Raw genomic sequence first — 24,552 nt, 5'->3', positions numbered from 1 at the left:
CCAAATTTGGGATTTTCGTGGGTTTTTTTTTTTTTTTTTCCCCCCCTCCTGGGATGGGAAAAAGCGGGGGAGGGGCCGCAACCTGGGCAGGGTGAGGGGTGGGGGGGGGGTCGGAGCCTCATCCCAAAGGCGGGATCCCCATGGGGGGGGGGGATTTTCCCATTGGGAATGGGGGGGAAAAGAGGGACAGGGAGGTCCCAAAATGGGGCGGGGGGGGGTCCCCGCGCAGGCCTTGGGAGTTTCCCGGGAATCTCCGGCAGCTCCCGCCAGGCCCCCCCCCCCCATCCTCCTCCTCCTCCTCCTTCTCCTCCTTTTCCTTCTCCATCCCAAATATTCCCAAATTCCCGATCCGAAATCCCCCGTCCCACATTTTTCCACCTCCCCCCCCCCCCCGGCACTCACCCGGGACCCGCCCGCGCCGCTTCCGGGTGCGGAGGCCACGCCCCTTCCGAAGCCACGCCCCCTCCCTGTCACTCCCAAGGCCACGCCCCCTCCCGAGCGCTGATTGGCTGAGCGGGGAAAGGGGGGCGGAGCCAGGGAGTGAGGGGGCGGCCCCGCCCCCCCCAGCGGTGCTGGCGCCCCCTGGCGGGGCCGGGGAAGGGAATGACGGCGATTGGCCCCGAATTCGGCTCCCATTGACCCCAAATTCCATCCCATTGACCCCAAATTCGGCTCCATTGACCCCAAATTCCATCCCATTGACCCCAAATTCGGCTCCATTGTCACCCAAATTCGCGTCCATCGACCCCAAATTCCATCCCATTGACCCCAAATTCGGCTCCATCGAACCCAAATTCCATCCCATTGACCCCGAATTCGGCTCCATTGTCCCCAATTCGGCTCCATCGACCCCAAATTCCATCCCATTGACCCCAAATTCGGCTCCATTGACCCCAAATTCCATCCCATTGACCCCGAATTCGGCTCCATCGACCCCCAAATTCGGCTCCATCGAACCCGAATTCGGCTCCATCGACCCCAAATTCCATCCCATTGACCCCAAATTCGGCTCCATTGCTCCCCAAATTCGGCTCCATCGACCCCAAATTCCATCCCATTGACCCCCAAATTCGGCTCCACGACCCCAAATTCCATCCCAATGACCCCGAATTCGGCTCCATCGACCCCAAATTCCATCCCATTGACCCCAAATTCCATCCCAATGCCCCAAATTCCCATCCCATTGACCCCAAATTCGGCTCCATCGACCCCAAATTCCATCCCAATGCCCCAAATTTGGCTCCATTGACCCCGAATTCAGCTCCATTGACCCCAAATTCGGCTCCATCGACCCCAAATTCCATCCCAGTGTCCCAAATTCGGCTCCATTGACCCAAATTCCATCCCAATGGCCCCAAATTCAGCTCCATTGTCCCCAAATTCGGCTCCATTGACCCCAAATTCCATCCCAATGCCCCAAATTCGGCTCATCGACCCCATAATCCCGCCCAGTGTCCCCAAATTCGGCTCCATTGACCCCAAATTCCATCCCAATGGCGCCAAATTCGGCTCCATTGTCCCCAAAATCCCCCCTTGGTGTCCCCAAATCCCCCCCACTGTCCCCAAACTCAGCTCCATTGTCCCCAAATTCCATCCCGATGTCCCCAAATCCCTCCCGATGGTCCCCAAATTCTGCCTGATGGCCCCAAATTCCATCCCGATGTCCCCCAAATTCGGCTCCAATGTCCCCAAATCCCCCCCATTGTCCCCAAATCCCACCTCAGTGACCCCAAATCCCCCCAAGGGCCCCAAATGTCCCCAAATTCGGCTCCAATGTCCCCAAAATCCCCCCTTGGCGTCCCAAATCCTGCCCATTGTCCCCAAATTCCATCCCATTGTCCCCAAATCCCCCCTCAGTGTCCCCCAAACTCAGCTCCAATGTCCCCAGATCCCCCCCACTGTCCCCAAACTCGGCTCCATTGTCCCCAAGTTCCATCCCAACAACCCCAAATTCCCTCTCAATGTCCCCAAATTCGGTTCCAATGTCCCCAAATCCCCCCCACTGTCCCCAAATCCATCCATTGTCCCCCAAATCCCCCCCAATGTCCCCAAATCCCCCCCATTGTCCCCAAATCTCCACCCGATGTCCCAAATTCGTGCTCCAATGTCCCAAAATCCCCCCCTTGGCGTCCCAAATCCTGCCCATTGTCCCCAAATTCCATCCCAATGTCCCCCAAAATCCCCCCCTCGGTGTCCCCAAATCCCCCCCAGTGTCCCCAAATTCGGCTCCATTGTCCCCCAAATCCCCTCCCCCCCCCCCCCCAAATGTCCCCCACCAGATTTGGGGTCAAAGCCTTTTATTGGCTGGGGGGGGGGAGGGGACAGGCGGGGCCACACACGCGTCACCATGGCAACCATTGGTGGGGGCCACACACGGTCACCATGGCAACCATTGGTGGGGGGGGGGGACACACGGTCACCATGGCAACCATTGGGGGGGACACACACGGTCACCATGGCAACCCTTGGGGACCACCACGTGGCCACCATGGCGACCCTTGGGGACACACGATGTCACCCGTCACCATGGCAACCCTTGGGCACAAGGGTCACTCCAGTGGCTCCTCAGGGACACGATGTCACCGTCACCATGGCAACCCCTTGGGGTCACAACCGTCCTTGTGGTGGCTCCTTGGGGACACGATGTCACCGTCACCATGGCAAACCATTGGGGTCATACCATCCTTGTGGTGGCTCCTTGGGGACACGATGTCACCCGTCACCATGGCAACCCTTGGGCACAAGGGTCACTCCAGTGGCTCCTCGAGGACACGATGTCACCGTCACCATGGCAACCATTGGGGTCACACACGGTCACTGTCACCATGGCAACCCTTTGGGACACGATGTCATCGTCACCATGGCAACCCCTTGGGGTCACACAGTCACTGTCACCATGGCAACCCTTGGGGACACCACGTGGCCACCACAGTGACCCTTGGGGACACATGGTCACCGTCACCATGGCAACCCTTGGGCACAAGGGTCACTCCAGTGGCTCCTCAGGGACACGATGTCACCGTCACCATGGCAACCCCTGGGGTCACACCGTCCTTGTGGTGGCTCCTTGGAGACACAAGTGCGTCGGGGCTGTCACCATGGCAACCCTTGGGGTCACGATGTCACTGTCTCCACGGCGACCCTTGGGGACACACGGTCACCATGGCAACCCTTGGGGTCACATGGTCACTCCAGTGGCTCCTCGAGGTCACATTGTCACTGTCACCACGGCAACACTTGGGGACACCACAGGGCCACCACGGTGACCCTTGGGGACACACCGGTCACCATGGCAACCCCTGGGGACACACGGTCACTCCAGTGGCTCCTTGAGGTCACATTGTCACTGTCACCATGGCAACACTTGGGGTCACACAGTTACCGTCACTATGGCAACCCCTGGGGACACACCGTCCTTGTGGTGGCTCCTTGAGGAGACGATGTCACTGTCACCATGGCAACCCCTGGGGTCACACAGTCACCGTCACCATGGCAACCCTTGGAGACACACATCACTGTCACCCATGGCAACCCCTGGGGTCACACGATGTCACCGTCACCATGGCAACCCTTGGGGACACACCGGTCACTCCAGTGGCTCCTCGAGGACACGATGTCATTGTTGCCATGGCAACCCCTTGGGGACATACATCACTGTCACCATGGCAACCATTGGGGGCCACAATGTCACCGTCACCATGGCAACCCTTGGAGAAACATTGTCACTGTCACCATGGCAACCCTTGGGGACACACGGTCACTCCAGTGGCTTCTTGGGGACACGATGCCACCGTCACCGTGGCAACCCTTGGGGGACACAGTGTCACCGTCACCATGGCAACCCTTGGTGTCACACCCCTCCTTGCGGGTGGCTCCTCGAGGTCACATTGTCACCGTCACCATGGCAACCCTTGGGGTCACATTGTCACCGTCACCATGGCAACCCCTGGTGTCACATTGTCACCGTCACCATGGCAACCCTTGGGGCTCACCTTGTCACCGTCACCATGGCAACCCCTGGTGTCCACACCGCGTCCCCGCCGTGTCCCCCGGGCTCCTTCCGCCGTCACCTCCTCTCCGCCTGTGCCTCCTCCTGCTCCTTCCTCCAGCGCCGCTCCTCCTCCTCCTCCTCCTCGTCAGCCGCCCTCAGGCTCCGCTCCAGCTCCTCGGGAACCTTCACCTCCAGCAGGTTCTCCATGCCCGCCTCGGGCTCGTCCCCAATCAGCACCTGCAGGGGAAAAAAACCCCAAAGTTCAACCCCCAAAAGTGCTCATCGAACCCCAAAAGTGGTCATCGAACCCCAAAAGTGGTCATGGAACCCCAAAAGTGCCCATTGAACCCCAAAAGTGCCCATTGAACCACAAAATTCCTCACTGAACCCCAAAATTCCTGCTCAAAGAGCCAAAAAATCCTCATTTAAACCTAAAATTCCTTCTCAAAGCCCCAAAAAGTCCCTGCTTGGAACCCCAAAATCCTCACTGAACCCAAAAGTGCTCATGGAACCCAAAAGTCCTCATTGAACCCCAAAAGTCCTCATTTAACCCCAAAAGTGCTGCTTGGAACCTCCAAAAGTCCTCATTGAACCCCCAAAAGTCCTCACTGAACCCCAAAAGTCCTCATTCAACCCCAAAATTCCTTGTCAAACCCCCAAAATTCCTCATGGGAACCCCCAAATACTCCTCATTTAACCCCAAAACTCCTCATTGAACCCCAAAAGTCCTTCTCAAATCCCAAAATTCCTCATGGGAACCCCCAAAAGTCCTCATTGAACCCCAAAAGTCCTCATTGAACCCCTTAAATTCCTCATCAAAACCCCAAAATTCCTTCTCGAACCCCCCAAAATTCCTCATGGGAACCCCCAAAGTTCCTCATTTAACCCCAAAACTCCTCAATGAACCCCAAAAGTCTTCTCAAATCCCCCAAAATTCCTCATTTAACCCCAAAACTCCTCATTGAACCCCAAAAGTCCTTCTCAGATCCCCCAAAACTCCTCATTTAACCCCAAAACTCCTCATTGAACCCCAAAAGTCCTTCTCAAATCCCCAAAATTCCTCATGGGAACCCCCAAACTCCTCATTTAACCCCAAAAGTCCTCTTCCCCATTCAACCCCAAAATTCCTTCTCAAACCCCCAAAATTCCTCATGGGAACCCCCAAAATTCCTCATTGAACCCCCCTAAATTCCTTCTCAAAGCCCCAAAACTTCTCATTGAACCCCAAAATTCCTCATGAACCCCAAAATTCCTCATTGAACCCCCAAAATTCCTCATGGAACCCCCAAAAGTCCTCATTTAACCCCCAAAATTCCTTCTCAAAGCCCCAAAATTCCTCATTGAACCCCCAAAAGTCCTCACTGAACCCCAAAATTCCTCATGGGAACCCCCAAAATTCCTCATTGAACCCCAAAACTCCTCATTGAACCCCAAAAGTCCTTCTCAAATCCCCAAAATTCCTCATTTAACCCCCAAAACTCCTCAGTTCACCCCTTAAATTCCTTCTCAACCCCCCAAAATTCCTCATGGGAACCCCCAAAAACTCCTCATTTCACCCCAAAAGTCCTCATTTCACCCCGCAACGCCCTCTCCCCCCGCGGGCTCACCTGGATGAGCTGGCGGCAGACGCGGAGCACCCCCGGGTGCTTCTCCCACGCGTGGAGCTCCCGCAGCAGCGCGAAGGAGCCTCGGGAGCGCAGCTGCAGCCGCCCCGGCGCCGGTGGCCGAGAGCTGCCAAAAATCCCAATTGAAACCCCAAAAGTGGGCGCTGAACCCCAAAAGTGAGCACTGAACCCCAAAATCCTCATTCGACCCCAAAAATCCCAAGTGAAACCCCAAAAGTGGGCACTGAACCCCAAAAGTGAGCACTGAACCCCAAAATCCTCATTCGACCCCAAAAAATCCCAATTGAAACCCCAAAAGTGAGCACTGAGCCCCAAAATTCCTCCTTCGACCCCAAAAATCCCAATTGAAACCCCAAAAGTGAGCACTGAGCCCCAAAATTCCTCCTTCGACCCCAAAAAGTGGCACTGAACCCCAAAATTCCGTCTCAAAGCCCCAAAAATCCTCATTCAACCCCGAAAGTGGGCACTGAACCCCAAAAATCCCCAACTGAAACCCCAAAAGTGGGCAGGGAACCCCAAAAATCCTCATTCGACCCCAAAAGTGGGCACTGAGCCCCAAAAATCCTCATTCGACCCCAAAAATCCCAATTGAAACCCCAAAAGTGAGCACTGAGCCCCAAAAATCCTCATTCGACCCCCAAAAAATCCCAATTGAAACCCCAAAAGTGGGCACCTGAACCCCAAAAATCCCAATTGAAACCCCAAAAGTGGGCACTGAACCCCAAAAGTGCTCACTGAACCCCAGAAGTGGGCATTGAAACCTAAAAATCCTCATTCAACCCCAAAAATCCTCATTGAACCCCAAAAGTGATCATTGAACACCAAAAGTGCTCATTCAACCCCAAAAATGGGCATTGAACCCTAAAAATCCCAACTGAAACCCCAAAAGTGGGCAGGGGACCCCAAAAATCCCAACTGAAACCCCAAAAGTGATCACTGAACCCCAAAAATCCTCCTTCAACCCCAAAAGTGAGCACTGAACCCCAAAAGTGGGCAGGGAACCCCAAAAATCCCAACTGAAACCCCAAAAGTGGGCAGGGAACCCCAAAAGTGATCACTGAACCCCAAAAGTGGGCATTGAACCCCAAAAATCCCAATTGAAACCCCGAAAGTGATCACTGAACCCCAAAATTCCTTCTCAAAGCCCCAAAAGTCCTCATTTAACCCCAAAAGTGGTCATTGAACCGCAAAAGTGATCACTGAATCCCAAAAATGGGCATTGAACCCCAAAAATCCTCATTCAACCCCAAAAGTGGGCATTGAATCCCAAAAATGGGCATTGAACCCTAAAAGTGATCACTGAACCCCAAAAGTCCTTCTCAAAGAGCCAAAAGTCCTCATGTAACCCCAAAAGTGGGCATTGTACCCTAAAAATCCTCATTCAACCCCCAAAGTGATCATTGAACCCCCAAAAACGGGCATTGAACCCTAAAAATCCTCATTCAACCCCCAAAGTGATCATTGAACCCCAAAAACGGGCATTGAACCCTAAAAGTGCTCATTGAACCCCAAAATTCCTTCTCAAAGCCCCAAAAGTCCTCATTCAACCCCAAAAATCCTCATTTGACCCCGAAATTCCTCATTTAACCCCAAAAGTCCTCACTGAAGCCCCAAAAGTCCTTCTTGGACCCCAAAAATCCTCTTTTAACCCCAAAATTCCTCATGGGAACTCCCAAAAGTCCTCAGTGAACCCCAAAATTCCTTCTCAAAACCCCAAAATCCCTCCAGGAACCCCAAAATTCCCCCCTGGAACCCCCAAAACTCCCCCAAAATTCCTCCCGGAACCCCAAAATTCCCCCTGGACCCCCCCCAGACCCCAACCCGGCCATTCCCAAATCCCAACCCCTTTTTCCCAGGATTTTGCCCCATTCCCAGATTCCCAAATCCCCTTTTTCCCGGGATTTCGCCCCATTCCCAGATTCCCAAACTCCCTTTTTCCCGGGATTTTCCCCCATTCCCAGATTCCCAAATCCCCTTTTTCCCGGGATTTCGCCCCATTCCCAGATTCTCAAACTCCCTTTTTCCCAGGATTTTGCCCCAAATCCCCACCAGCAGCAGCGTTTCCAGCAGCATCCGGCGGATCTCCGGCTCCTCCTCGCGCCGCTGCTCCGGGGGCAGGAACTGCAGCTCCAGGGGCAGCTCTGCCACGGCAAAACACCCCAAAAGTGGGGATTGGACCCCAAAAGGGGGCATTGGGCCCCAAAAGTGGGGATTGGACCCTAAAAGTGGGGATTGAACCCCAAAATTCCTGCTTGGAACCCAAAAATCCTCATTGAACCCCAAAAGTGGAGATTGGGCCCCAAAAGTGGGCATTGCACCCCAAAAGTGGGGATTGGACCCCAAAAGTGGGGATTGGACCCCAAAAGAGGGCATTGGACCCCAAAAGGGGGGATTTAACCCCAAAAGTGGGGATTGGACCCCAAAAGTGGGGATTGGACCCCAAAATTCCTGCCTGGAACCCAAAAATCCTCATTGAACCCCAAAAGTGCTCATTGGACCCTAAAAGTGGGGATTGCGCCCCAAAAGTGGGCATTGGACCCCAAAATTCCTGCTTGGAACCCAAAAATCCTCATTGAACCCCAAAAGTGCTCATTGAACCCCAAAATTCCTTCTCAAAGAGCCAAAAAATCCTCATTTAAACCTAAAATTCCTTCTCAAAGCCCCAAAAGCGCTGCTTGGAACCCAAAAGTGGGCATTGGGCCCCAAAAGTGGGGATTGGACCCCAAAAGGGGGCATTGGGCCCCAAAAGTGGGGATTGGACCCCAAAAGTGGGGATTGGAACCCAAAAATCCTCATTGAACCCCAAAAGTAGGCAGGGAACCCCAAAAGTGCTCCTTGGACCCCAAAAGTGGGCATTTAACCCTAAAAGTGGGGATTGGACCCTAAAAGTGGGCATCGGACCCCAAAAGTGGGGATTGGACCCCAAAAGTGGGGATTTGAACCCAAAAGTGGGGATTGGGCCCCAAAAGAGGGATTGGACCCCAAAAGTGGGGATTGGGCCTCAAAAGTGGGCATTGGGCCCCAAAAGTCCTGCTTAGAACCCAAAAATCCTCATTGAACCCCGAAAGTGCTCATTGAACCCCAAAAGTCCCCATTTTACCCCAAAAGTCTTGCTCAAAGCTCCAAAATTCCTCATTCAACCCCCAAAAGTCCTCATTTAACGCCAAATGTGCTGCTCAAAGAGCCAAAATTCCTCATTTAACCCTAAAATTCCCTCTCAAAGCCTCAAAATTCCTGCTTGGAACCCAAAAATCCTCATTGAACACTGAAAGTCCCCATTGAACCCCAAAAGTCCTCATTTAAGCCCAAAAGTCTTGCTCAAAGCTCCAAAATTCCTCATTTAACCCCAAAATTCCTCATTGAACCCCAAAAGTGGTGACTGAGCCCCAAAATTCCTTCTCAAAGAGCCAAAAATCCTCATTTAACCCTAAAATTCCCTCTCAAAGCCCCAAAATTCCTGCTCGGAACCCAAAAATCCTCATTTAACCCCAGAAGTCCCCATTTAAACCCAAAAGTGCTGCTCAAAGAGCCAAAATTCCTCATTCAACCCCAAAATTCCTGCTTGGAACCCCAAAACTCCTCATTTTACCCCAAAACTCCTTCTGAAAGAGCCAAAACTCCGCATTGAACCCCAAAATTCCCGCTCAAAGAGCCAAAAAATCCTCATTGAACCAAAAAATCCCTCATTTAACCCCGAAATCCCTCATGGGAACCCCCAAAATCCCTCATTTAACCCCAAAATCCCTCATTTAACCCCAAAATTCCTTCTCGAACTCCCCAAGTCGTCCCTGAACCCAAAAATTCCTGCTTGGATCCCCCAAATCCTCGCTGGAGCCCCCAAAATTCCCCAAAAAAATCCCCAAAAAAATCCAAAAATATTCCTCAAAAACCCCCAAAGTTCCCGAAAATTCCCAAAAAAATCCCAAAAAATCGCAAAAATCCCCAAAAAATCCCCAAAATCCCCCCCAAAACCCCCCAAAACATCCCCCAAAAATCCCCAGAAATTCCCCCAAAATTACCCAAAAAATCCCCAAAAATCCCCCAAAATTCCACAAAAAATCCTTAAAAAATCCCAAAAAATTCCCCAAAAATCCCCAAAAATTCCGAAAAAAATCCCCAAAACTCCCCAAAACTCCCAAAACCCCCCCAAACCCCCCCGAAGCGCCACTCACGCTCCGTCTCGTGCGGGGGCAGCTCCTCGGGGCCGGCGAGCGGCAGCAGCAGCGCCGGGAGCGCCTCCAGCGCCGGGCTCAGCAGCCACGCGTGGCAATCTGGGAATTCCAGAGGGAAAATCGGGAATGGGAGCCCGAATTCGGGAATGGGAGCCCAAATCCCGGCCCTGAGCCCATCCCACACCCCCAGCGATGGGAAATCCCAAAAAAATCCCCCAAAAAATCCCCCAAAAATCGCCCAAAAATCCCAAATCCCGGCCCTGAGCCCATCCCAAATCCCACAGCGATGGAAATCCCCAAAAAATCCCCAAAAATCCCCCAAAATCCTCCAAATTCCCCAAAAAAATCCCAAAAAATCCCCAAAAAATCCCCAAAATTCCCCAAAAAAATCCCCAAAAAATCCCCAAAAAATCCCCAAACAATCCCCAAAATCCCAAATCCCGGCCCTGATCCCAAATCTGGGAATGGGAGCCCCAAATCCTGGGAATGGGAGCCCAAATCCCCAGGGATGGGAATGGTGTCAGAGGCCGGGATCCGCCTGGGGTGGGGATGGGAAATCCCGGGAAAAGGCAGGGAATTCCTGAAAGCTGGGAAAGGGGCAGGAATTCCTTAAAGTTGGAAAGAAACCAGGGAATTTCTTAAATCTGGAAAAACCCCGGGAATTCCCTAAACCTGGAAAAAGGGGCAGGAATTCCTTAAATCTGGAAAAACCCCGGGAATTCCCTAAACCTGGAAAAAGGGACAGGAATTCCTTAAAGCTAAAAAAGGGCAGGAATTCCTTAAACTTGGAAAAAAACCAGGGAATTCCTTAAAGCTGGAAAAAAACCCCGGGAATTCCTTAAAGCTGGAAAAAATCAGGGAATTCCCTAAACTGGAAAAAACCCAAGGAATTCCTAAAAGCTGGAAAAATCCCCGGGAATTCCTTAAACCTGGAAAAAAACCCTGGGAACTCCCCTAAACCTGGAAAAAGGGGCAGGAATTCCCTAAACCTGGAAAAAAACCATGGAATTCCTTAAAGCTGGAAAGACCCCGGGAATTCCCTAAACCTGGAAAAAGGGGCAGGAATTCCCTTAAACCTGGAAAAAATCCCGGGAATTCCTTAAACCTGGAAATCCCTGGGAATTGCTTAAATCTAAAAAAAAGGGCAGGGAATTCCTTAAACCTAGAAAAACTCAGGGAACTCCTTAAAGCTGGAAAAAAAGCAGGGAATTCCTTAAAGGTGGAAAACCCCGGGAATTCCTTAAACCTGGAAAAAAAACCTGGGAATTCCCTAAACCTGGAAAAAGGGGCAGGAATTCCTTAAACCTGGAAAAAACCCAGGGAATTCCTTAAAGCTGGAAAAAACCCCTGGAATTCCTTAAACCGGGAAAAAAACCAGGGAATTCCTGTGCTCCTATCCCCGTTCCCTGGGAGCAGATCCCAGCCCGGATCCCCCCCCCGGATCCCTCCAAGCCCGCTTTTCCCGGGATCAGCCGCTCCCAGGCCCTCTCCCAGCCCTCTCCCAGCCGCATTCCCGCATTCCCAAGGCCGCATTCCCAGGATTTTTACCGTGCTCGAAGCAGCAGTTCCGCAGAGCCCCCACGACCCCGCGCCGCAGCTCGGCCGAGTCCGGGCTCCGGATGAGCGGCAGCAGCCGCGGCACCAGCGGCCTGCGGGGCACGCCCGCTCACCCTTAACACCCTTTTAGTCCCGATTTTCCCACTTTTATCCCATTTTTTCCCCCTTTTGTCCCCATTTTTCCCTCACCGGGAGCGCTCCAGCAGCTCCGCAGAGCCCCCACGGCCCCGCGCCTCAGCTCGGCCGAGCCCGGGCCCCAGCGGGACACTCCCGCTCACCCTTTTATTCCATTTTCCCCCTTTTACCCAGATTTTCACCCTTTTATCCGATTTTTTCACCCTTTTATCCCCATTTTTCCCTCACCGGGAGCGCTCCAGCAGCTCCGCAGAGCCCCCACGGCCCCGCGCCTCAGCTCGGCCGAGCCCGGGCCCCGCCCCACCGGGACACTCCCGCTCACCCTTTTAGCCCATTTTCCCCTTTTATCCTATTTTTTCACTCCTTTTATCCCAATTTTTCCCCCCTTTGATCCCCGATTTTCCCTCGACCAGGAGCGCTCCAGCAGCTCCGCAGAGCCCCCACGGCCCCGCGCCTCAGCTCCCGCCCCACCGGGACACTCCCGCTCACCCTTTTAGCCCATTTTGCCCCCTTTTATCCCCATTTCCCACCCTTTTATTCCCGATTTCCCCCCTTTTTATCCCAATTTTTCCCCCTTTTTTCCCATTTTGCCCCCTTTGATCCCCGATTTTCCCTCACCGGGAGCGCTCCAGCAGCTCCGCAGAGCACCCACGGCCCCGCGCCTCAGCTCCCGCCCCAGCGGGACACTCCCGCTCACCATTAACACCCTTTTATCCCGAATTTTCCCCCTTTTTATCCCGATTTTTCCCCCTTTTATCCCAGATTTTCCCACTTTTATCCCAATTTTCCCCCCTTTTATCCCCGATTTTCCCTCACCGGGAGCGCTCCAGCAGCTCCGCAGAGCCCTCACGGCCCGCGCCTCAGCTCGGCCGAGCCGGGCCCCGCCCCACCGGGACACGCCCGCTCACCCTTTTATCCCATTTTGCCCCCTTTTATCTCATTTTTACGCTTTTATTCCCCGATTTTCCCCCTTTTACCCCAGATTTTCCCCCTTTTATTCCCATTTTTCCCTCACGGGGAGAGCTCCAGCAGCTCCGCAGAGCACCCACGGCCCCGCGCCTCAGCTCCCGCCCCACCGGGACACTCCCGCTCACCCTTTTATCCCATTTTTCCCCTTTTATCCGATTTTTACTCTTTTATCCCCGATTTTCCCCCCTTTTATCCCCATTTTTCCCTCACCGGGAGCGCTCCAGCAGCTCCGCAGAGCCCCCACGGCCCCGCGCCTCAGCTCGGCCGAGCCCGGGCCCCACCGGGACACTCCCGCTCACCCTTTTAGCCCATTTTGCCCCCTTTTATCCCCATTTCCCACACTTTTATCCCAACTTTTCCCCCTTTTATTCCGATTTTCCCCTTTTCTCCCCATTTTTCCCTCACCAGGAGCGCTCCAGCAGCTCCGCAGAGCCCCCACGACCCCGCGCCTCAGCTCGGCTGAGCCCGGGCCCCGCCCCACCGGGACACTCCCGCTCACACTTTTATCCCATTTTTCCCCTTTTATTCCCGATTTTTCCCCCTTTTATCCCAGATTTCCCCCCTTTTATCCCCATTTTCCCCCTTTGATGCCCATTTCCCCCCCTTTTATCACCCATTTTTCCCTCACCGGGAGCGCTCCAGCAGCTCCGCAGAGCACCCACGGCCCCGCGCCTCAGCTCGGCCGAGCCCGGGCCCCAGCAGGACACTCCCGCTCACCCTTTTATCCATTTTTACCCCTTTTATCCCATTTTTACCCCTTTTATCCCCCGATTTTCCCCCTTTTACCCCAGATTTTCCCCCTTTTACCCCAGATTTTCCCCCTTTTATCCCCATTTTTCCCTCACCGGGAGCGCTCCAGCAGCTCCGCAGAGCCCTCACGGCCCCGCGCCTCAGCTCCCGCTCCACCGGGACACTCCCGCTCACCCTTAACACCCTTTTATCCCGAATTTTCCCCCTTTTATCCCCGATTTTCCCCCTTTTACCCCAGATTTTCCCACTTTTATCCCATTTTTTCACCCTTTTATCCCCATTTTTCCCTCACCGGGAGCGCTCCAGCAGCTCCGCAGAGCACCCACGGCCCCGCGCCTCAGCTCGGCCGAGCCCGGGCCCCAGCGGGACACTCCCGCTCACCCTTTTAGCCCATTTTGCCCCCTTTTATCCCATTTTTACCCTTTTACCCCAGATTTTCCCCCCCTTTTATCCCCGTTTTCCCCCTTTTATCCCCGATTTTCCCTCACCAGGAGCGCTCCAGCAGCTCCGCAGAGCCCCCACGACCCCGCGCCTCAGCTCCCGCCCCAGCGGGACACTCCCGCTCACCCTTCCCACCCTTTTATCCCCGATTTTCCCCCTTTCACCCCCGATTTTCCCTCACCGGGAGGCGATCCAGCAGCACTCGGCGGCCCTCGGGCGCTTGGCTGAGGTTGCAGAGCAGCGCCCCGAGCTCCGCCGGGGGCCGGGCCCCGCTCAGCGCCCTCAGCAGCGGCTCCGCGCCGGGGCCCAGTGCCCGCAGCACCCGCGGGGCCGCTTCGGGCTCGCGGCTCAGGTTGGCCAGGAGCCCGCAAACGGCTCTCCGGAGCTCGGGACAAGCGGCAGCAACGGCGGCAGAGCCGCGAGAAGCGGCTCCAGCGCCGCGGGCTCGGCGGACGCGTTCACCAGAGCGGCCAAGGCCGTGTGGGCACCACGCGAGGCCGAGGCGGCCATGGCGGCCAAGGCCGATAAGGCCGCGGGGGTTGGAGGCCAGCAGCGCCCGGCCTGAGGCGCTGCCGGACAGAGCCAGCGCGGCCTCGGCCGCTTCGGGAGCGGCGGGAGAGGATGGGGAGAGCAGCGCCGTGAGCTCCGACAGCGCCGTGGCCGCCGCGGCCTCGCTGCTCGCCTCCGCCATCGCCGTGGCTTCCTTCGTCTCCGCCGCCATGGCGCCGCGTCGCTCGGCAACGGCGGGATTGACGGGTGTAACAGCCAATCAGCGCCGGGAAAACAGAGGCGGGGAGGAAACGAGCCAATAGGGTGCGGGTATGCTACCGGAAAAGGCGGGACATGGGGAGAGGTTTGGCGGCCAGGGAGGGTTGTACGGGAACGCGGCGGCCGGTCCCTCACACACGGCGACATTTAGGCCACAAAACACAAACAGAGCCTGTTCCGCGCAGGTCGCGGCCGCTCGCGGGGTCCCGCCCGCCAGCGGGACCGACCAGCACCGCCTTCAGCTCCGACTCTACCGCCGTCTCCCGTGCTGCCACGGTCGGACTACAACATGGCGGCAACCACCGTGATGGGCAGGGCGAGGAGCCAATCAGCACAGGGAAAGGGGGAGGTGTGGAGGGGATAAACCAATGGGATGCGGCGTAGTGGCGGAAGGGGCGGGACATTGGGAGAAAGGCATTGTGGGAAGGAGGGGTGGACGGAAAGGCGCCTCAGGCGCGGGCCCGGTTAGGCCGGGAAACACCAAACCAGCGCTGGGGCGTATAAACCGGGCCTAAATGCCTTAACTCGGCTTGGAATCGCTTAATGCAGGTCTAAACTCCCGATATCGGGCGCAAATCCCTTAAACCAGGTTGAAGTCCCTGAAACCTGCTTAAAATCCCTGAAAACGGGTCGGAATCCCTTAATTCGGGTCCAAGTACTTGAAACCAGGACTACGTTTCTTAATCCAGGTCTAAATACCTTAATTCAGGTCGGAATCCCTTAATTGAGGTCCAAATGCTTTAAACCAGGACTATGATTCTTAAAACCAGGTCTCAATCCCTGAAAGCAGGTCGGAATCCCTTAAACCAGTTCTAAATATCTAAAACCACATCTAAATCCCTTAATTCGGGTTGGAATCATTTAATTCGGGTCGGAATCCCTTAAACCAGGTTGGAGTCCCTTAAACCAGGTCTCAATCCCTGAAAGCAGGTCTAAATCCTCTAAACCAGGTCCGAATCCCTTAATTCCGGTCCGAATCCCTTAAACCAGGTCTAAATCCCTTAAACGAGGTTTAAAATCTCTAAACCAGGTCCGAAATCCTTAAACCCGATTAGAATCCCTTAATCCAGGTCTAAATCCTTAAAACCAGCTCTCAATCCCTAAACCCAGCTCTCAGTCCCTTAACCCAAAAGTGACCCCGAAGGTGACCCCGAAGGTGACCCCAAAAGTGACCCCAAAAGTGACCCCAAGGGTGGCCCCCGAGCCCAAAGCAGCCCCGGAATCGCGTTTGGGTCACGCAGCCTTTTACAGGGTGTAGGAACCCCCGAGTGCCGCGAGGATTTCTCTGCCTGTTTTTAGGGGTTTTTACCCCCCCTGAACAGCGCTGGTTTGGCTTCAAACCTTGGGAAAAATTCCCAACAGTCAGACAAGAACTGGAAAATGCAGTGGCGGGAATGAGGTGATGATGGACTGCCGAGTGAGATTGTCCCAGGGTGAAAGATTCAGAGGTTTTGGGCTTCTCTTTGGAGTAAATAGATAGGAGTAAAAAAATACCAAAAAATCAAAAAATATCTTTGTGGTAAAGAGATCAGAGTAAAAAATATCAAAATATCAGGAGGATTGCCGTTGTTCTTTGAAGCTTCTTCTCCTTCTTCTACCGCTCCGTATTTTGCAGTAAAAGTAGTTTGGGATGATTGGATGGAAAATTCCGCAGTTCCTGCCCGTGTTACTGAATAATTGGTAGGAAAGTGAAAACAACGTACGTTTTTAGTGACTATTGGTTAAAATGTCTTCAAAAGGCCGTGTAAATCTCGATAATTGCTCTCACTCCTCCTTTTGCTCCTTCCATGCTGCACCTGGGTCGCGCTGGTGGCTCAGTTCCTCTGATAAGACTCAATAAAAACTCTCCGGAAGCATCGGGACTCCAAGAAGACGTCTCGCTTTATCCTTTAAACTCCTTGCAAGGACTTCCAGCAGATCCTCTCCATCGGGAGAGACTCGATTCACGGCACAATCAAGCGTCGGATGTTGAAGGGACTGGAGCATCTCTCTCCTGAGGAAAGGCTGCGGGGCTCAGCCTCGAGAGGAGACACGGCTGGGAGGGGCCCTCAGCCCTGAAGTAAAGACGCAGAGGTTCCGTCACCCTTTGTGGGAGGAAAGCGCCGGAAGAGGGGACGGGGGTTTGCTTTAATGTAATTTAATTTCCTGTTATTTCTTTTCGCCTTTAATTCTCTTCGTGATAAAGCTCCGTAACCATCGAAGTCGGAGCCTCTTTTGCCTCGCAGCTGTGCGGTCCTCCTCAGTATTTTCTTATTTCCCCCCTCACGCAAGGAAAGAACGAGAAATTTCCCCCGACTCACCCAAAGGGCGACAGAACGGGCCCGTTTGGGCAAATTTGGAAACGCATCCTCCGAGAGAAGGCACAACCACCCCTCCGCCGGGGGGAAAAAACCAACGTTTTCCTCGGAGGAAAGCCAAAGAGATAAAAGCTCTTTATTTCACGAGCGCGCAGGAAAAGGATAACGGCGCCGAATGACGGAACCTCTCGCTGTGCTGAAAGAAAACCGGGAAAGTTGCAGGATCCTTCCGCAGATCTCCCCCCTCCCCGCAGCCGGGACGGGGCGCTGGGTTTTTGGGTTCCTCCCGGTGCGTTCTGATGTTGAAACCGCCCAGCAGAGAGGGAAAAAAGGGGAAAAAAACCAACCCCCCCCGCGAACTTCAGAACCCCGCGAAGGTTTCTCTGCCTCTTGCGAAGGGTTCCGAGCCCCCGGACAAGGCTGGTTTCCACCTTGGTCTTTGGAGAAAAGTGCCTTAATTCGGGTCCGAATCCCTGAAACCAGGTCTGAATCCCTTAATTCGGGTCAGAATCGCTGAAACCAGGTCTGAATCCCTTAATTTGGGTCAGAATCGCTGAAACCAGGTCTGAATCCCTTAATTCGGGTCTGAATCCCTGAAACCAGGTCTGAATCCCTTAATTCGGGTCTGAATCCCTGAAACCAGGTCTGAATCCCTTAATTCGGGTCCGAATCCCTGAAACCAGGTCTGAATCCCTTAATTCGGGTCCGAATCCCTGAAACCAGGTCGGAATCCCTTAATTCGGGTCCGAATCCCTGAAACCAGGTCGGAATCCCTTAAACCAGGTCGGAATCCTTTAAACCAGGTCGGAATCCCTTAATTCGGGTCTGAATCCCTTAATTCGGGTCTGAATCCTGAAACCAGGTCGGCATCCTTTAAACCAGGTCAGAATCCCTTAAACCGGGTCTGAATCCCTTAAACCGGGTCCAAATCCCTTAAACCAGGTCCCAATCCCTTAACTGGGCTCCGAACCCGTTAATTCAGGTCCGAATCCCTTAAACCAGGTCTGAATCCCTGAAACCAGGTTGGAATCCCTTAAACCGGGTCCAAATCCCTTAAACCGAGTCCGAATACCTTAAATCAGATCCAAATCCTTAATCCAGGTCTGAATCCCTTAAACCAGGTCTAAATCCCTTAATTCAGGTCGGAATCCCTTAAACCGGGTCTGAATCCCTTAAACCAGGTCTAAATCCCTTAATTCAGGCCGGAATCCCTTAAACCATGTCCAAATCCCTTAAACCAGGTCTGAATCCCTTAATTCAGGTCCAAATCCCTTAAACCAGGTCTGAATCCCTTAATTCACCTCGGAATCCCTTAATTCAGGTCGGAATCCCTTAAACCGGGTCTGAATCCCTTAAACCACGTCCGAATCCCTTAAACCAGGTCTAAATCCCTTAATTCAGGTCGGAATCCCTTAAACCGGGTCCGAATCCCTTAAACCCAGTCTAAATCCCTTAATTCAGGTCGGAATCCCTTAAACCGGGTCCGAATCCCTTAAACCCAGTCTAAATCCCTTAATTCAGGTCGGAATCCCTTAAACCGGGTCCGAATCCCTTAAACCCAGTCTAAATCCCTTAATTCAGGTCGGAATCCCTTAAACCGGGTCCGAATCCCTTAAACCCAGTCTAAATCCCTTAATTCAGGTCGGAATCCCTTAAACCCAGTCTAAATCCCTTAATTCAGGTCGGAATCCCTTAATTCAGGTCGGAATCCCTTAAACCAGGCCCAAATGCACACATCCTGTGCCACGTGTGACATTACAGAGCCTCGGGAAGGTTTCCGGACATTGAGGACCATGAAAATAAACCCAGCATCAGAAAAGCTTCATAACAAAAGAGAAACCCAGGCTTTTCCTGGAGTTCCGATGCTTCCGGAGAGTTTTTATTGAGTCTTATCAGAGGAACTGAGCCACCAAGCGCGACCCAGGTGCAGCATGGAAGGAGCAAAAGGAGGAGTGAGAGCAATTATCGAGATTTACACGGCCTTTTGAAGATATTCTAACCAATAGTCACTAAAAACGTACGTTGTTTTCACTTTCCTACCAATTATTCAGTAACACGGGCAGGAACTGCGGAATTTTCCATCCAATCATCCCAAACTACTTTTTACTGCAAAATACGGAGCGGTAGAAGAAGGAGAAGAAGCTTCAAAGAACAACGGCAATCCTCCTGATATTTTGATATTTTTTTACTCTTATCTCTTTACCACAAAGATATTTTTTGATTTTTTGGTATTTTTTTTACTCCTATCTATTTACTCCAAAGAGAAGCCCAAAACCTCTGAATCTTTCACACCTGGGACAATCTCACTCGGCAGTCCATCATCACCCTCATTCCCGCCACTGCATTTTCCAGTTCTTGTCTGACTGTTGGGAATTTTTCCAAGGTTGAAAGCCAAACCAGCGCTGTTCAGGGGGGTAAAAACCCCTAAAAACAGGCAGAGAAATCCTCGCGGCACTCGGGGTTCCTACACCTGTAAAAGGCTGCGTGACCCAAACGCGATTCCGGGGCTGCTTTGGGCTCGGGGCCACCCTTGGGGTCACTTTTGGGGTCACTTTTGGGGTCACCTTCGGGGTCACCTTTGGGTTTAGGGACTGGGAGCTGGGTTTAGGGACCGGGAGCTGGGTTTAGGGACCGGGAGCTGGGTTTAGGGACTGGGAGCTGGGTTTAGGGATCGAGAGCTGGGTTTAGGGACTGGGAGCTGGGTTAAGGGACTGGGAGCTGGGTTTAGGGACTGGGAGCTGGGTTAAGGGACTGGGAGCTGGGTTTAGGGACTGGGAGCTGGGTTTAGGGACCGGGAGCTGGGTTTAGGGACTGGGAGCTGGGTTTAGGGACTGAGAGCTGGGTTTAGGGACTGGGAGCGGGTTTAGGGACTGGGAGCTGGGTTTAGGGATCGAGAGCTGGGTTAAGGGACTGGGAGCTGGGTTTAGGGACCGGGAGCTGGGTTTAGGGACTGGGAGCTGGGTTTAGGGACCGGGAGCTGGGTTTAGGGACTGGGAGCTGGGTTTAGGGACCGGGAGCTGGGTTAAGGGACTGAGAGCTGGGTTTAGGGACCGGGAGCTGGGTTTAGGGATCGAGAGCTGGGTTTAGGGACTGGGAGCTGGGTTAAGGGACCGGGAGCTGGGTTTAGGGATCGAGAGCTGGGTTTAGGGACTCGGGAGCTGGGTTTAGGGACTGGGAGCTGGGTTTAGGGACTGAGAGCTGGGTTTAGGGACTGAGAGCTGGGTTTAGGGACTGAGAGCTGGGTTTAGGGATCGAGAGCTGGGTTTAGGGACCGGGAGCTGGGTTTAGGGACTGGGAGCTGGGTTTAGGGACCGGGAGCTGGGTTTAGGGATTGAGAGCTGGGTTTAGGGACTGGAGCTGGGTTTAGGGACTGGGAGCTGCGTTTAGGGACTGGGAGCTGGGTTTAGGGACTGGGAGCTGGGTTTAGGGACTGGGAGCTGGGTTTAGGGACTGAGAGGTGGGTTTAGGGACCGGGAGCTGGGTTTAGGGACCGGGAGCTGGGTTAGGGACCGGGAGCTGGGTTTAGGGACCGGGAGCTGGGTTAAGGGACCGAGAGCTGGGTTTAGGGACCGGGGAGCTGGGTTTAGGGACTGGGAGCTGGGTTTAGGGATCGAGAGCTGGGTTTAGGGACTGGGAGCTGGGTTTAGGGATCGAGAGCTGGGTTTAGGGATCGAGAGCTGGGTTTAGGGACTGGGAGCTGGGTTTAGGGATCGAGAGCTGGGTTTAGGGACTGGGAGCTGGGTTTAGGGACTGAGAGCTGGGTTTAGGGATCGAGAGCTGGGTTTAGGGACTGGGAGCTGGGTTTAGGGACCGGGAGCTGGGTTTAGGGACTGGGAGCTGCGTATAGGGATCGAGAGCTGGGTTTAGGGACTGGGAGCTGGGTTTAGGGACTGAGAGCTGGGTTTAGGGACCGGGAGCTGGGTTTAGGGATCGAGAGCTGGGTTAAGGGACTGGGAGCTGGGTTTAGGGATCGAGAGCTGGGTTTAGGGACTGGGAGCTGGGTTTAGGGACTGAGAGCTGGGTTTAGGGACTGAGAGTTGGGTTTAGGGACCGAGAGCTGGGTTTAGGGACCGGGAGCTGGGTTTAGGGACCGGGAGCTGGGTTAAGGGACCGGGAGCTGGGTTAAGGGACTGAGAGCTGGGTTTAGGGGACCGAGAGCTGGGTTTAGGGACTGGGAGCTGGGTTTAGGGATCGAGAGCTGGGTTTAGGGACTGGGAGCTGGGTTTAGGGACCGGGAGCTGGGTTAAGGGACTGGGAGCTGAGTTTAGGGACTGGGAGCTGGGTTTAGGGATCGAGAGCTGGGTTTAGGGACTGGGAGCTGGGTTTAGGGATCGAGAGCTGGGTTTAGGGACCGGGAGCTGGGTTTAGGGACCGGGAGCTGGGTTTAGGGACCGGGAGCTGGGTTTAGGGACTGGGAGCTGGGTTAAGGGATTGAGAGCTGGGTTTAGGGACCGGGAGCTGGGTTAAGGGACCGGGAGCTGGGTTAAGGGACCGGGAGCTGGTTTAGAGACCGGGAGCTGGGTTTAGGGATTGAGAGCTGGGTTTAAGAGATTTGGACGTGGTTTAAGGGATTCCGACCTGAATTAAGGGATTCTGACCTAGTTTAAGGGATTCAGACATGAATTAAGGGATTGGGACTTGGTTTAAGGGATTTAGACATGAATTAAGGGATTTAGACTGGGTTTAAGGGATTCCGACCTGGTTTAAGGGATTCAGACATGAATTAAGGGATTGGGACCTGGTTTAAGGGATTGAGACCTGGTTTAAGGGATTGAGACACGAATTAAGGGATTGGGACCTGGTTTAAGGGATTGAGACCTGACCCTAATGAGGACAGGAGGGCAGAGGAGCCCAAGTGGCACAGCGGTGGCCTCGTCGCTCAGGAGGTCCTCGTGTCCTCGGTGTCCTTGGTGGCCACGGTGGCCCTGGTGGCTCAGAGGGTCCCGGTGGCCACTGCCAGGGCCACGGTGGCCAGGAGGAGCCCCTCGAGGTGGGGAGGGTCCCTGGGGATGCTCCCACCTGGGGGGACAAAGAGGGGTCAGAGGTCGGGGGGGTGACACAGAGGTGACAGTGCCAAGGGGGTGACAGGGGGATGGCAGTGCCAAGGGGGGTGACAGGGGGTGACAGGGGGGTGACAGGGGGGTGACAGGGGGGATGGCAGTGCCCAATGGGGGGTGACAGGGGAGGTGACGGGGGGTGACAGGGAGGTGCCATGGGGGGTGACAGGGGGTGACAGGGGGATGGCAGTGCCAAGGAGGGTGACAGGGGGTGACAGGGGGATGGCAGTGCCATGGGGGTGACACGGAGGTGACAGGGGGGGTGACAGGGGGGTGACAGGAGGTGACAGGGGGATGGCAGTGCCAAGGGGGTGACACGGATGTGACAGTGCCATGGGGGTGACAGGGGGATGGCAGTGGCCATGGGGGTGACAGGGGGTGACAGGGGGATGGCAGTGCCAGGGGGTGACACAGAGGTGACAGGGGGTGACAGGGGGATGGCAGTGCCAGGGGGTGACACAGAGGTGACAGGGGGTGACACGGAGGTGACGGGGGGGTGACAGGGGGATGGCAGTGCCATGGGGGTGACAGGGGGGTGACAAGGAGGTGACAGGGGGATGGCAGTGCCATGGGGGGTGACACGGAGGTGACAGGAGGGTAACAGGAGGGTGACAGGGGGGGTGGCAGTGCCAGTGGGGGTGACACGGAGGTGACGGGGGGTGGACAGGGGGATGGCAATACCATGGGGGTGACAGGGGGGTGGTGACAGGGGGTGACAGGAGGTGACAGGGGGATGGCAGTGCCATGGGGGTGACAGGGAGGTGACAGGAGGTGACAGGGAGGTGACAGGAGGTGACAGGGGGGTGACAGGGAGGTGACAGGAGGTGACAGGAGGTGACAGGGAGGTGACGGGGGGTGACAGGGAGGTGACAGGAGGTGACAGGGAGGTGACGGGGGGTGACAGGGGGGTGACAGGGAGGTGACAGGAGGTGACAGGAGGTGACAGGGAGGTGACGGGGGGTGACAGGGAGGTGACAGGAGGTGACAGGGGGGGTCCCGCTCACCCGCGTCGAACACACAGGGCCGGTCCCCGCAGCGCTGCTCTGCCGAGGGGAGGGACAGGGTCAGCGCGGCGGGCGGCGACCCCGTCCCTGTCCCCCACCCCTGTCCCCACCCCTGGGTGCCCCTGTCCCCTCCCGGGCTGTCCCCGTGTCCCCTCTGTGCCGTCACCTCGCAGCCACTCGCAGTTGTAGTTGCTGTGGGCGCCGGCGGAGCGGAGCCGGATCCGCGTCCACCCTCTCGCCGCGGGTGACATCGGTGACCTCGAAGGTCTCGAAGGGCGGGATCAGCACCTCGTCCTCGTGCGGGAAGAAGGAGAACTCCCGGATGGGCCGCGCCCTGGCACGTGTCCACCTGGAACGCCGCGTCCGTGCCGAAGCTCCAGGAGCTCTCGTTCCGCAGCGACGCCGACGCGAAGTGGCCGAACCGCACCGTCCGGCCCGGCCGCGCCCTCGAAGCGGACCCCGCGCACCCCGCGGAACGCGCGGGTGGCACCCGGGGCCCCCGGCGGCCCTCAGCGCGGCCAGGGCGTCGGTCAGCAGGAAGTGCAGCGCCTTGAAGTGGAACTCGTCCCGGTATTCCCGGCGGGAGCGCCCGGCCGGCGCGCGACGGCCGCGTTGAAGGTCCGGTGGAGCGGCACCGGCGCCGTGTAGGCCAGCAGGGCGGTGGCCTGGGCTGGGGACAGAGGGGACCGAGGGGAGCCGGGGGACGTTATCGGACGCGCCACTCGGCCGCGGCCAGAGCCCAGCCCTCGGCGAAGTGACCGCTCCGCCGGAGCTCGGAGCGGCTGAGCGCCGGCAGCGCCGCGGTCATGGCGCGGCCGCAGCCCCGGTACTGGTCATCGAAGGCGTCCGGGGCCATGTCCAGGGGCACCACCGGGGGGGGTGGCGGCGGTGGCACCGGGGGGGACGGTGGTGGCCGTGGTCAGCGCGGTCCATCGCGGTCATCGCCAGCAGCATCGGGGTCAGTGGCGGCAGCGGGTCCATGGCGGGGAGGCCACGGGGACAGAGGGGACACCGAGGGGGTGCTGAGGGGACACGGGGAAGGACACTGGGGACACTGGGGGACAAGAGGGACACGCTGAAGGACAGTGGGGGGACGCCGGGGGACACGGGGATGGTTCCTTGGTGAGGGACCGAGGAGGGGCAGTGGGGTCAGCACCGCCCAGGAGACCCCTGGACACGTCCTGGGTGCCCAATCCCGGTCCTGGGGTCACTCCTGGACCCCCCGGCCACAGCCCGTGACCCTAATCCCGGTCCTGGGGGTCACTCCTGGACCCCCCGGCCACAGCCCGTGACCCTAATCCCGGTCCTGGGGTCACTCCTGGACCCCCCTGACCACAGCCCGTGACCCTAATCCCGGTCCTGGGGTCCACTCCTGGACCCCCCGGCCACAGCCCGTGACCCTAATCCCGGTCCTGGGGTCACTCCTGGACCCCCCGGCCACAGCCCGTGACCCTAATCCCGGTCCTGGGGTCAGTCCCCGGCCAAGTTCCGGCTCTGGCCACGCCTGGGGTCCCTGTGGTCACTCCCAGGCCCTTCTGGCCCCTCCAGGACCCCAACCCCCAAATCCGCGGGTCACTGCTGGCCCCAGTCCCGTGTCCTGCCCAGTGTCCCCTGGGTCCCCCAATCCCAGTCCCGTGTCCCCCCCCCCAGTGTCCCCCCAGTGTTCCCCCCCTGGTGCCCCAGTGTCCCCAGTCCCGTGTCCCCCCCAGTGTCCCCAGTCCCGTGTCCCCCCCAGTGTCCCCAATCCCGTGTGTCCCCATGTCCCCCCCAGTGTTCCCCCCTGGTG

The 24,552-nt window shown here is 56.0% G+C and overlaps 2 protein-coding genes and 3 long non-coding RNA genes across 5 annotated transcripts; all 5 read right to left on the bottom strand.

The window, feature by feature from the left end:
* Window positions 1–2,280: 2,280 nt before the first annotated feature.
* On the bottom strand, window positions 2,281–3,396 carry LOC125317383. Its single transcript, XR_007200041.1, has 2 exons — window positions 3,107–3,396; window positions 2,281–3,066 (listed from the first exon to the last, which is right to left on the bottom strand). It is a non-coding gene; the product is annotated as an uncharacterized LOC125317383 (long non-coding RNA).
* Window positions 3,397–3,995: 599 nt separating this feature from the next.
* Window positions 3,996–14,404, bottom strand: HGH1 (HGH1 homolog). Its single transcript, XM_048287156.1, is given in 10 exon segments — window positions 3,996–4,228; window positions 5,599–5,703; window positions 5,705–5,722; window positions 7,666–7,757; window positions 9,789–9,887; window positions 11,337–11,437; window positions 13,492–13,508; window positions 13,843–14,019; window positions 14,022–14,171; window positions 14,173–14,404. Coding segments are annotated over 10 exon segments (1,110 nt in total). The 5' UTR covers window positions 14,362–14,404; the 3' UTR covers window positions 3,996–4,066.
* LOC125317385 lies at window positions 12,620–13,477 on the bottom strand. The gene is made up of 2 exons (XR_007200043.1): window positions 13,448–13,477; window positions 12,620–12,769 (listed from the first exon to the last, which is right to left on the bottom strand). It is a non-coding gene; the product is annotated as an uncharacterized LOC125317385 (long non-coding RNA).
* Window positions 14,405–16,811: 2,407 nt separating the features above from the next.
* LOC125338417 lies at window positions 16,812–18,857 on the bottom strand. The gene is made up of 2 exons (XR_007208298.1): window positions 17,778–18,857; window positions 16,812–17,637 (listed from the first exon to the last, which is right to left on the bottom strand). It is a non-coding gene; the product is annotated as an uncharacterized LOC125338417 (long non-coding RNA).
* Window positions 18,858–21,557: 2,700 nt separating this feature from the next.
* LOC125338425 (GPI-linked NAD(P)(+)--arginine ADP-ribosyltransferase 1-like) lies at window positions 21,558–23,685 on the bottom strand (the record flags this gene model as incomplete). Its single annotated transcript, XM_048329187.1, is given in 9 exon segments — window positions 21,558–21,724; window positions 22,767–22,805; window positions 22,933–23,006; window positions 23,008–23,093; window positions 23,095–23,212; window positions 23,214–23,248; window positions 23,250–23,360; window positions 23,363–23,433; window positions 23,436–23,685. Coding segments are annotated over 9 exon segments (870 nt in total), but the record flags the coding sequence as incomplete, so codon positions are not given.
* Window positions 23,686–24,552: the final 867 nt, after the last annotated feature.

The sequence above is a fragment of the Corvus hawaiiensis genome, chromosome 26 (assembly GCF_020740725.1).
Source record: "Corvus hawaiiensis isolate bCorHaw1 chromosome 26, bCorHaw1.pri.cur, whole genome shotgun sequence".
NCBI classification, from domain to species: Eukaryota; Metazoa; Chordata; class Aves; order Passeriformes; family Corvidae; genus Corvus; species Corvus hawaiiensis.
The sequence above is the reverse complement of the archived record's forward strand: the minus strand, read 5'-3'. Positions and strand labels throughout refer to the sequence as shown.